We start from the raw sequence: 12,418 nt of genomic DNA, 5'->3' as shown, positions 1-12,418 counted from the left end.
ATCACATCTAGCTTGTGGCAGTGAACCAAAGCTCATCCATTGCTTGGTTGCCCTCAGTTGCTCTTGAAATATGTTAAAGGCATAATTTACTATTTGCAGATGAAACAAAAACCCAGCATTAGTGCTTTAAAATAGTTCTGAAATGTGAGTTAGGGATAGAAACAACCACTGCAAAAATTTGAATCTATAAAATTGATGTTAAGTATTGTTAAATATACAAAATGTGAACAATAGTTATAATAAAAATGTTTCTAGACTAAACTGTCTACAGTTAGAGTATATTGAAAAAAATACAGATATTTGCTTATTTTTTAGGCTTTATTGCGAAAATTGTTTATGATAGGATGTTTTGTGGTACAACAGACCAACACATATGCATTAAATGTCATATCTTTTATAGATTTTTTAAATCACTGTTCCCAAAGGTAAACAGGACCTTTAATATGTTTTGAATTATTAGTAGTTTAATATGTAATAAATGATATGTAATGAAGTATAAGCCATATGCTTTTCCAGAGGCCGTCATCAAATTCGAGCTTCAGCTTAAGATGACGATCTCCTGCATTTTTGTTGTATTAATTCGAGTGAATAATCATGATTTTCCAATTGTTTTTGTTTGATAATAATTCACCTATACAATATTTCATTATAAAATTGGTACATTATTTATGATTATATTTATATTGATTATATGTTAGATATTGTATGGAAATTTTTTTTGTTACGGTGTATATATTTTGTGAAAAATGCAGAAGTAAATCAAATGAGATCAAATCAAATCAAATCAAATATAGTGTTCTCATGTGCCACCAAACAAGCTCATAGAGATGCGAAATGATGACTTGAATTCAACGGCAGGCTTTGAGAGTTGTGAAGTACCACTGCTGTGCAGCGTCATTATCTTGCGACAATTCATACAACGCAGCGTGATCTCATGCATAATTTCAAACCTGTGTCATCAAAAAAAAGTATAGCTCATTGGTGATTAGTCTTTAATCACGACTCCAAACACCCCATTTAGGATTGCATCCTTACGTTTTAATTGTTCCAACATGTAACTGCAACATTTCCTAGATCTCTGTTCATGTTTAAAATCAATCAATCAATCAATCCATGCCCCATATGAATCCAGTAATATCAAGTAAAATGAAACGGTTACTTATAATTCATATGATATAATACTGACAAATGAACTCTTCTTGTCAAAAGATTGTGTGATCTGTTGCACAATTGTCTGAATACTGTACAAGCAAGTCGAACAAACCTGCCAGTATTTCATTTTCATTTCTGATTGGGGTGTCATGAAATAATCAGATCATATATTTCTTACAGGTAACAAAAGTCATGAAAGACTATCAGTATTAAACTGCTTCAGCACCATAATTCCATGAATTATTTAGTTGGATATTTTGTTTAAAGTATCATGATGATACACGTTTGAGCTGCAGTGTTGATGACAAAAGTGAACAAAATGTGCCATGATTTTTCAGGTATTTCCAGTTTCATTCTTTGATATTACTAGCACTATCATCTGTCATCACTTGTATTATAGTTCTTGTCTGAAAAAGCTAGTGTGTATATTTCATAAGACTGTGCTTCTTGAAAGACAGCACAGTACATTACATCCATCCATGCATGTCTCACTGAACTTCTATTTTTATTACATTTGTCGTACTGTCATTCTGGATGTGGCTGCCAAATGCTCGTTGAGTTCTTCAAAAAATGTAATGCCGTACATTTGTATTCAAGTCTGTCCTCATCACATGTGACAGAACGCTTGTTTTAAAAGATATGGGCTATACAGTCAGCAAGCTTATGTACTTGTTGCTTTTCTGAATACAGTATGTACTATTCCGTCCTGTTATAGTTTTTATACAGATTTTTCTATAGATATATGAAATATATTTGCAAATAAAGTATGTTCCATTCCGTCCTATAATAGTTTTTCTACATAGTTTCATAAAAGAGGTATATACGTATTTCAGCAATATCAAGTTTTATTCTACATTTCTAATTCAAGAGGATATTCTGTTTATCAAAATTATCTATTTGCAGTATGTACAATCTGTGAAATTTAAAGAAAAATGTTTGCATGCATATTTAAACAACCTTTCTATTACCATGAATATTGGGACAATGGCAAAATTTTAACATGAGGACTTTTCTTTGAAAGAAAAAAAAATTGAGAGTTGAGATCTCCAGGTTTTTATTTCAGCACAGGTTTACTTTCATTCTCCAAGTTATCCTGTTAATTGATTTACAAAGTTATCATAATTTGTAACCTGTTGATAGAGAAAAAAAAAATTATTTCAAAGAAAATTCAAAGTACTAGAAAGGATAAAGTAGATAAAATGAAAAGTGATGATTAAGGTGCTCATGTTGGAGAATAATAACACATTTCACTATGAATGCTGATTTCATAAGCTTTTGTTACATCCACTACCATCGATATTCAGTACTACCAGTACAAGAGATCAAAGACATTTTTATAAAACTTGCCTTTTTATTATGCCATATCGGTAGCAAATATAGAAATATGTAAGTAGATTTTGCAGAGTAAATGGTAGAATAAACTTAGGTTTTATTCAGACATTGAACAAACACTTTTTATCAGTTTACATTTCTTTTGTAGTGTTGACACACAGGGTATCAGTTTGACAAGGAGTTGACATGCCAATGTATCAACCCAGAGTGAAATTGTTGTATTTGCACTTATTCGATTGGTTGATCTGCACTCCATTCTAGTTTGTTTAGGCAGTCAAGCAACTTTTCAAGAACTTTTCATGGTGCAGCTGTAGTGTGGTCTTGTGAGAAGAGAACATAGCTTTATGTTTCACTATTTGTCTGAAAGCTGTAGTTATGCTACTAGGAGGGGAAAAAAAGAAAGCATGCTGCTTCAGAAAAGAGGTTGGAGTGAGAATAATTTGATCAGCACAGTCTGGGTCAAGCAGCTTGATGTAGCAAAGAATGCATTCCTGAGACCATTTCAGAAGGTGGTCAACCAGGGAGGTCATCACCTCCCTATTTTAACCTATTGTGACCATTAAAGGGCTGTTAGTGGATTCATATTACAGCTAAGAAACGAGAGAACCATGTAGAGTGCTCTTGACCTGTTTTTGAACTGTTGATTGGTATCACTTCTTTATGATGACTGGGAAAAAAAAAACCAAACATGATAAGTGATACGTCCTCACAACCCAGTGGATTCAAGAGGAGTGAAGTATTTCACTGTTTCGTTTCTGTAAATGCTGACGCCACAATAAGGTCTTTTGGAGGTCCTTGGCCTTCAACCTTGTTTTACTCTGAAATAATGTGCTGTGTGTGTAGAGTGAATACATGTAGTAACCTTGCCTAGAAGTCCCGTTTTATGTGGCTTTTTAAAGTGTTACTGGACATGTCATATAAAGATAGTTTATCTGGTACAGGTGATGATGCATTAAACTTAGTGTAGTGCCATACATAGTTTGTTTTACTGGAATATTTAGTGTATTGTGCTTTCAAGTTGAGGGTGAAAAAAGGCGGGATTTGCCAGTGTTTGTGTTCTAATGCAGTTTTGGTGTGAAGCTGTGTTAACAAAATATTTAAGTAGCCAAGAATTTCTCATACGCTCAGTGATCATGATTTGATTGTAAGGTTTACATGGCAAGAAGTAAATCACGCCTGTTGGAAATTATAAGTGGCATGTTTTATCATATGTTGATTTTAATGTCGTCTCTCTCCTCCCATGCTTGTTCAACTAAGGTGCAATTCCAAATCATCTTTGAGTTTGTTTTAATATGACTTATTTGACTTGAATCAAACATTTATTAAAATGGAAACAAAATAGGAGAGTCGTAGAATGTTAAAATTTCACATGGTTCAATGAAACATAGATAGTAGCTCTCTCTCACTCTCGTTTGATATTCTATTTTTGACATGAAATCAATAAAAATAAGTTGTATCCCTAACATCAAATTATTGTTGACTTGTAAATAACCCAGCAAAGATGACGTTTGTTCAGGGAGAAAGAGGCTGCAGCTGCTAAGTTATCAGCTAAGATCATTTTTTTTATTACTCTTTAACACGTCAATGGGAGATTTGTGAGGCGATGACGTCATTGCCTCTTCTAGTTTAGGTGTTTAGTGGTTGTGACCAATATCACTTTTTGGTGAAAATTTGGAAATGTGAAAATGTCATATTATTATTTTCATTCCATGTTTGATTTTTTAGAAATATACATGTACTTATCTTTCTCATTTCAGGTTTGATTTTAATCAATGAGACTTCTGCCGTCCAGGTCGCCAAATTTTACTCCATGCAATTCGAACAAATTGTGGCACTGCATCATAAAGCCTTTGTTCAAAATAATATTGATGTGATGATGGTTACAAGTATAGTCTGGGACAGAACAAGTCAATTCCTGTATGAGTTATTACATGTAGACGTCTTCTGAATGCATGCAAAGGACAATGCCACAGCTACTTGACATGGATGTCAATTTGAAACCCCATCCACGATAAATTACTATTTACTGATGCATGGACACAATGTTTTAATCATTTATTATCTTTCACATCAATGTTGCACTGAATTTGTTGCTTTTTCTCAGTTTTTTTTTTATATTCCGAATAATTGGACAGGGGAAACATTCCTCTGGTGGAGATCTTCTTGCCCTCAATGATATTTCATTATTGACTGATTTGTAACATCACAAGACTTGCACTCCGCAGAGAAATATTGACTCTCTGTGGTAGAAAATATTTTCTGTCATTTCGAGCGTGTTTGGGCATTATGCAAAGCCATCATTTGCAAGATGTACAATAAAATTGGAAGTTTTCAACGGAATACTGAGTGATGTATTTCAGCGAGTATGACTTTTTGTTTATGTCGTCATGGTACTTCCCTTTGCTGCCGATTGTATTTTAGCTGGTGTCATGGGTGATGGAGATATAACATGATTGTGTCGCTATAGTGTATTTGACCACACGCCCAGTGATGATTTCTGCAAAAAGCTCAGTGGTAATAAAATGAGGGAATGTAAATGTACTTTCATGTCTTCATGTTCCAGTCTTTGCCTCATTTCTTTGATTAGATCGCACAGTAAGGGGAACTCCCGTTCACGAAATACTCGAAACGCGCAGCTTTCTTTCGGTATGTTGAAATTTCGTTAGATCAAAATTTCGCCATACTCCGTAACCAAACCGTAATGTATATAAAGATTTATGTAGATGATAATTTGGTACACGAATTTTTACTTCGTTGTAACAAGAATTTCATTATAACCACGTTGGTTGTAACGAGGGTGCACTACGTGCAGTATTTTCCTATCATCAAACTGGGCGCAGTGCAATTAAGTGCCAAATCTGCGATCGCCAAAGTTGATGCTTTTGTGTAAAGCTTCCACAAAGACCAGGGGTGGGGTCGGAAGAAAGGTGCGACGTCGTGTTTTCACTGAACCTCGGTCTCGTTATCGTTGTAATAACCATGCCGCGGACACACTCCCGATATCAGCCACACGCTGCTGTGATGCCTTTATTTAATACGTAACTCGACATTGGGAACATATCGGTAATTAAAACAGCAATACGAAATGGTTGTCCTGGACAAATGGTCTGTCGCATTAGCACAACAGTTTTAGAATTACATGTGAATTTTGAATATTGCTTATTTCTTGTTATATAAAGCAAAGTGATTTGTGTTCATAGTGGGATGGTGAGCCGAGTATAGCTATGTCTTCAGTTCAACATTGTCCTTTTCCTAGTTAGGACTTACTGTATTCTAAATTAATAAATCATTACCTCTATGATGGCGTTATGAGTTATCTTTATATGACAGAATAGCTGTTATAGCCGTCGACTTCGATATACACAGGATTTGTAACTTTGTAGATGCACACACACGAAGAAAAAAACACTCGTGTAAACATTCATTGATAAATCACAAACGAAACATTGAAACAGACTTCACTCAGTGTTCCACAACAATCAAGTTTCTTCTGTACAATGCGCACAAAAGGAGACATACATAAAGGCATTCTCACACAAGTCGGGGAAAACAGATGCCAACTCTAGCGTTTGTTATTTTTGTTGTTTTTGGGGTATGCAGATGCACCATGAATACCTGTAATCACGCTATTGCAAGTTGGAGGCCTTTAGCACGAAGACACTTGAAACAAAGACAGACCGTTTATCAGATTTTCAACTTTTATTTACAATACATCAAAAACACACAACAAAATTAACATTTCCCGATGCAAATGAAATATCAACGACCATACATTTTCTTTTCATACACACACTGAACTGATACACAAAAACTAGAAACTTTTTGAAGCTATTATGAAGAAAACCCATACATACCTTTGTCACGTACTTTCAGTGACCTTACCCGGGCCTGGAAGAGTAGGCAGGAGGCATGTAGACAAAAAAGTGCGGCATGCCGGCCATTTGAGAGAAACATTCAATTCAAGGGCAAGCTTTCAACAAGATTTGGCATCACTATCATATTTCGGCGTTTTTAATGACCTAACTCCTACGGGCAATTTCTTGCGAAGATAGAGCTTCAGTTCTCTGGTTGCATGCGGAGTATACAAGAGAAAATTGACCAGAGCGACACTTTTTCTCGGTGGCAAGACGGTGAAACAACACAGCATACTTTTGTCATCTGTGTTGACGCAATGCTCTATTTTCGGGCAATCTACAAAACTTGGCGGGCAAGAAACTTTTGTCAGTTAAGGGATTTGAAAAAATATAGAGCAAAATTATTGGTGAGCCTGTTCCCAAGGTTTTGCGCAATCTTTAATAATTTACGATGCGGGAAACAAGCTTAAAACTATATCTTGAAATACGAGTTCTCCGAACTTTTCTTGTCTTTCAGGGGGACGATATGAATAGAACTTGAGTAAGGCAAAAAAACAAACAAACAAACAAACAAACAAACAAACAAACAATGAAATCATACTTTATCCTCATATGGTACGTACTGAGGTGATATCAAGCATCGCATGTATTTCAAAATGTTTTATGACTAGAACAAAAATGGCACAAACATACCGATGAAAAAGTGTTTCTATCCATGAGAGTTTCAGAAAAAGGGAATTTTTTTCTTTCTTTTCAGACAAAGAGACATTTGAAAGAACATGTAAGAGTATGAAAAGTGTAATTCATGGCCGGATGCCGAATTTCGATGTCACTGTTCATATCGTGTTAGAACGATTCCAGTTTTCTTTTTCTTTCATGAATAATCAGGAATAGGATTTAATGGAACTCGCTGCGCAAAGACACTCATCGTGTTTGAGAAGTGATAAATGTTTATTTTGTTTGAGAAAAAAAAAATCAGTGAGATGCATCAATCCCATTCTGGCAAAATTGCGCTCTCCACAGGTCTTCGCTCCGCAAAATGTGAAAATTACTATTTTTATGCAGCGCTGGGAAAATACACTAACTCTTGCTCTGTAAAACAAGTGCATTTCCTATTGACATGTGATTTTCCTCGCAGTTAGGTAATAAAAACACGTTGACATATTTTCCTCATAGTAATAAGTCTATGCTTACCGACATACGAGTGTTCTAACAACGATAAAGGTTCACGTGGCGGAACGTTCTTCTGTCCATCTCCCAAAGTCAATCACGTCGTCGGACAATGAAATTAATAATTTTCCTACAGCTATGAAAAAAAATCCACCCTTTCCTTGTAATACTGCTGTAGGCCTACTTCCACTCCTACATCCTGGATGACCCTGCTACTAAGTATATCTTTGCCCGAGATCGTGTGCTAGTATTAGTGACCCTATTAACCGAATTTCACCCGAGGACGGACTAATGATATTTACTTATATCACCTGTGAATAAGAACGTGTTGTAGAACTTGCCAAGCACATCTCCAATGACTTTCTATCTCTCCGTGAGGAACATTTCAAGCTTGCATAGGCTTGTTCGCTAGTCCATGTTCTTCCATGTCCTCCAGAAGTATGGAGAGAAGAGGACACTCATCTCCTTAATTATTCCGAGTTCTCCGGTCACACTGTTCATGAAACAGTCCGTATCGCTTTCGATCTCAAAATCGCGATTTGAGTTTTACAAATGGACCATCGCAAACCGCAAACTTTATCCCCTTGGTCCAATGAAGCCTCTTTACCGCGACGTGGTGTACTTGGTGACTGCCTTGGTGCCCTCCGAGACGGCGTGCTTGGCCAGCTCTCCCGGGAGGAGAAGACGGACTGCAGTCTGGACCTAGAGTGAATACAGCAGAAAAACGTGAGCATGAAATTATTAATCAAGGAACAAATTTCATTAACCAATTCAACAATAAATTCACAAAAAGCAGTATGGGTTCCGAAATAGTACTACTGACGCGCCGCAATAATTTTGTAATCCAATCTAAAGTATCATCTTGTAACCACTCAAAAGAATGACTACGAACCACCCTGGAAAAAAAAAAAAACAGAAAGAGAGAGAGAGGGAGAGAAAAGAAAAAAAAAGAAATCAAAACACGTTCTTATCTAACAAGTTTAAAAAAATTCCCTGGAGCAGAATTAAGACATGAAAACCGTGTTTGTCAACTCGGATATCTAAAAGTGAAATAATAATATGCTGGAGAGATCAGTTTCTTTTTACAAGATAATTTTTCTTTTTAAATGATGTTTATTACATTGTCGATATGTAGCTGCACGATCCTGACTCAAGTAATGTAAGACACTCAGACAGTCATTCCAATTGGACATCATTGCCGGAAAGGTCAGAAGAGTTCTCGAGGTGGAATCTTCAACCGTGTACGCGCTTTACTGATTAGATTGTCCGACTGTAATAACTACGAAGCACCATTTACTAAACACCAAACATTATCCCAAATTTTTCCATTTCGTGATTGGGCACAGACATTTAACTTTTATGGACATAACTGCTAGAACTCTGCTGCACTTCTGCGTGAGCAGCTGAAAACATTGGATGGCACACCCTTAACGAAAGCCGAGCGCAGTTGTTTGTTATAGGTGGGCCTACCGGTCATTGGTTTACCAACACCCGGTTAAAAGTAAATTGGGTCTTAATGGGTAAAATAAAAAATGAATAAATAGAAGACTGGTCACATGAGAGTTCCCACTTAACCATTCGATTAGGATCCATATTAACTTTAATAAAACACTCTGTCCTCTCAAATGAGAGACCCCGAGTTCGAATCCTTCTTGATGCGTACCACGTTTGGCAAGTTGCGCAACCCATCTGACCCAGATATGAACATAGGTACCTTGTAATATTGGCGCAAAACAATGACCCGATTATACTCGGGAGGAGCAGGGAAAACGCACCTGATGAGGCTGCCAAGGGCAAAATGTCTTGTCATAACAGTCAATAGTAGTTTTCCAAAATTCAACGATTCGTCGACTGGTTCGAAGAGTTCTAAGTAACTCGCTACTTTTGAGCACCAGATCTATATACATGAATTCGATTCATTAGAAGCTCCGATTTTTTTGTTGGGAGGTTGCCATTTCTTGATGGGGCAGCGGGGTTAATGGGGCGATAGTTAATAGACGGAAGAGATGCTCACCTCGCGACTGCTAATGGTGTTCTTCTTGTTGTACTGTGCCAGGCGAGAAGACTCGGAGGCGATACGCTCGAAGATGTCATTCACAAAGCTGTTCATGATCGACATGGCCTTACTGGAGATGCCGGTATCGGGATGGACCTGTCACAGTCGAATAAAGAAAATGTCATTCAGTTCACTTTAACACGGCGCAGACTCACTCCGTTAAGGCTAAAAAAGAAAAGTAATATCCCCACAAAACAAAAACGAAACAAAAACAAAAGCAAAAACACGGAAACGCACACTAACACGCACAAACACACACAAATCCTGCAAACACTAGCAATCGACTTTCTCGAAACCTTCAACTTATATGCTGCGTTTACACCATGTTCCCGGCAACCAAGGCACCCACGTTTCAGGCCACCGTGGACAAAGCGGGATGGACGTGAAACAACGCAGTGAGACGGGATAGGCAAACGCGACAGGCCGTGATTGCCGTGTCAGATTTTTAAACTGTCAAAAAAATTACCATGGCAGTCCCATTGCAACTGAGGATTCTTGTATGCCGTGATAAAATCTGGTGAACGCATGCAATGAAACACGACGGAACGTAATAGGCCGTAACAAAACGAATAGCGGGACGCGACGGAAAATAGTGATAGTCTAGTCTGACTACACGCCGTGAGAACAGCGTCTGAAAGCTATATGTCCACCGAGGCAACGGCTGGAACAAACAAGACCAGAATGCAAAGTGGGGAAAACATGAGAATGTCTCATCTACCCACGGCTCACTCCGTTGCTGACAAATAGGGTTGCCGTGGCCGACGGGAACATGATGTAAACGCAGCTTTATGGAATTCTTTTCCGAGCGGTCCGTTGGACTCCGGTGGAAGGAATGCGCCTGATGTCTCTTTACGGTATAATACTGAAAAAGCGCATATTCAATGGACTTTGAGACGAAGATGCGATATAATTATCTTGTTCTTATGGCATCTTCGTCTTGCGATTTGTGATGCTGTACACCCGTGTCCACATGACATGGCAAATTCCCCATTTTTTTTTGAATTATCAACAAATCAATACTTTCTTCCCCGAAGTTGAGAAGCAACTAAGATCATCTTGAAATTGCGCAACTCTCGTTTCCGTGCGCCATTCATTGCAGTACGTTTTTTAACTAACACGTGAGGGTTTGTGAGATATGGCTTTGCTTTTAAATCAAAGGAGTCGGGCTAGTCAAACATTAACATAACTATCAAGACACGTATATCACCAAATACAGAGTACATTCATAAGCGAGACTTGGCGATTTGTTCAGATTTTCTGCGTATCGGTGTTTATTGCCGCCATACCTGTTTCAGGACTTTGTAGATGTAGATATTGTAGGATTCCATACGGCGACGCCTCCTCTTCTTTCCCGCGGACACAGCGGACGCCAGAGCCTTCGCCTTCCCGGCTTTCTTCTCACCCTTGCTTACTGCTCCCTTTGGCGCCATTATATCAAACTGTCAGGAGGAAAATTTCATCGACATGCACATTTTGTACAAAAGGTACGATAACTTAGTACTTATCCCTTATAATCTCGATTATTGTGCAGATATAGATCTATATAAGTATCAATTCTTAAGCAAAAGCTGCCAGATTTCTCTTTTTCATGTAAAAGGCTCCAACCTGACGAAGACTCTGACAATGTACAAAGACGATTACACGTTTCACGTTTACACTCCCCCCCCCCCCCCATTACTAATGTAGCTACAGGGATGAGGCACACCTGAAATCTCGGGGGTTAGATCTGCATAAGCGTGCAACGATTCTGATAATGTTGTAACGATAATTGTCCCGTGAAAGAAAACACCGGAAGTTGCAAAACAGGGGAAACAAGAGTTCAGAAATATACTAGACATTACATGGGTATAGAACTGAGTTATCATTATCTTTTTTTTTTGCGGAGTTGGTCACTGCCTTAATTTCATACAATGCATCCAAGTAAAGGACCAAAAACGGTTCAACATATTATGGAAGCTCAGTCGCGTCGGTAGTTACACACAGATTAAAGATAACATCCAATATTGATTTATTCTTCTTTCGAATACCTGCAAAACCTGCTAGAGGGGATCACGTGGCTTAAGTAAGACTCCTAGGCAAACGTGGCAGACCATGTTCGCTGATTGAACAGTGGAACAAACACGTGGATGATCAGAATACCCCCTGGTTACTGTAAGTTTGTCATGGTCATTACGGATTTTGTTGGAACCCGAATTAAACATATCATTATGATGCATGATACATTTACAGGTGAACAAAAAAAAAAAGAATGAGCGGACATGAGAATTAACAATAAATTTATAAACTAGTCTAGTCTAAAAAGCAAGTCAAATCTCTCAACATTCACTGAAGATCAGTTTTCACGCTCCGAAAAGTAAAATAGAAATGGCTAGAAAGTTATTACCTTTAAGAAATGAACCCAGGAAGATGAAAAGACGAATCGGATTCAGAATAATCAGCTTCTCTAACGTTAAGGAGATGTGGAAGTGTCCGTCGTTAAACCGAAGTGGAAGGATAAATTTACTAGTACTCAAATCTGGGGCAGAGCTTGGCAGTGGCTTCGCGGCAAGTGACTCAAAGAATCAAATTCCCGCCCAAACGCAGTTCGTCTGACACCGTTCACAACTGTTCAGCTGTAACATGTAAATTAGACGATACCAATATAGCCAATTAAAAGGGGAGTATTTGATTTCCACAGCCAGAAGTCGATCTCTATGCACATATTCTTTCTCCAGATATGACATAGAAGCAAGCTTGCTTTGTGTGCAATATTGTCAAGTAAGGATTTAAACAATTAAGCACGAAATACTGCTAATTATGTATTTCAATCAGCTGTATGTGTATTATCTATCAATATCGGTGCTTTCATTGCTAC

The 12,418-nt window shown here is 37.7% G+C and overlaps 1 protein-coding gene across 1 annotated transcript; it reads right to left on the bottom strand.

The window, feature by feature from the left end:
- Positions 1 to 8,090: 8,090 nt before the first annotated feature.
- Positions 8,091 to 10,994, bottom strand: LOC139736959 (late histone H2B.L4-like). The gene is made up of 3 exons (XM_071647632.1): positions 10,851 to 10,994; positions 9,523 to 9,660; positions 8,091 to 8,210 (listed from the first exon to the last, which is right to left on the bottom strand). Exons 1-3 carry the CDS (start codon positions 10,992 to 10,994, stop codon positions 8,112 to 8,114), a joined length of 381 nt encoding a protein of 126 aa, XP_071503733.1. The 3' UTR covers positions 8,091 to 8,111.
- Between the last annotated feature and the right edge of the window lie 1,424 nt (positions 10,995 to 12,418).

This window comes from Diadema antillarum, unplaced genomic scaffold (assembly GCF_040938485.1).
Source record: "Diadema antillarum isolate AM-2024a unplaced genomic scaffold, OU_Dant_1.0 seq00000674_RagTag, whole genome shotgun sequence".
NCBI classification, from domain to species: domain Eukaryota; kingdom Metazoa; phylum Echinodermata; class Echinoidea; order Diadematoida; family Diadematidae; genus Diadema; species Diadema antillarum.
Note: the sequence above shows the minus strand (reverse complement) of the source record. Positions and strands in the feature narration are given on the sequence as shown.

Bases quoted from the DNA above. Each gene is read 5' to 3' on its own strand.
- LOC139736959 (XM_071647632.1), bottom strand. From the start codon at position 10,994: ATGGCGCCAAAGGGAGCAGTAAGCAAGGGTGAGAAGAAAGCCGGGAAG. The intron at 9,661-10,850 runs GTATGGCGGCAA...CGACTGTGACAG, and splicing joins TCTACAAAGTCCTGAAACAG to GTCCATCCCGATACCGGCAT. The intron at 8,211-9,522 runs GTGAGCATCTCT...TATTCACTCTAG, and splicing joins ACACCATTAGCAGTCGCGAG to GTCCAGACTGCAGTCCGTCT.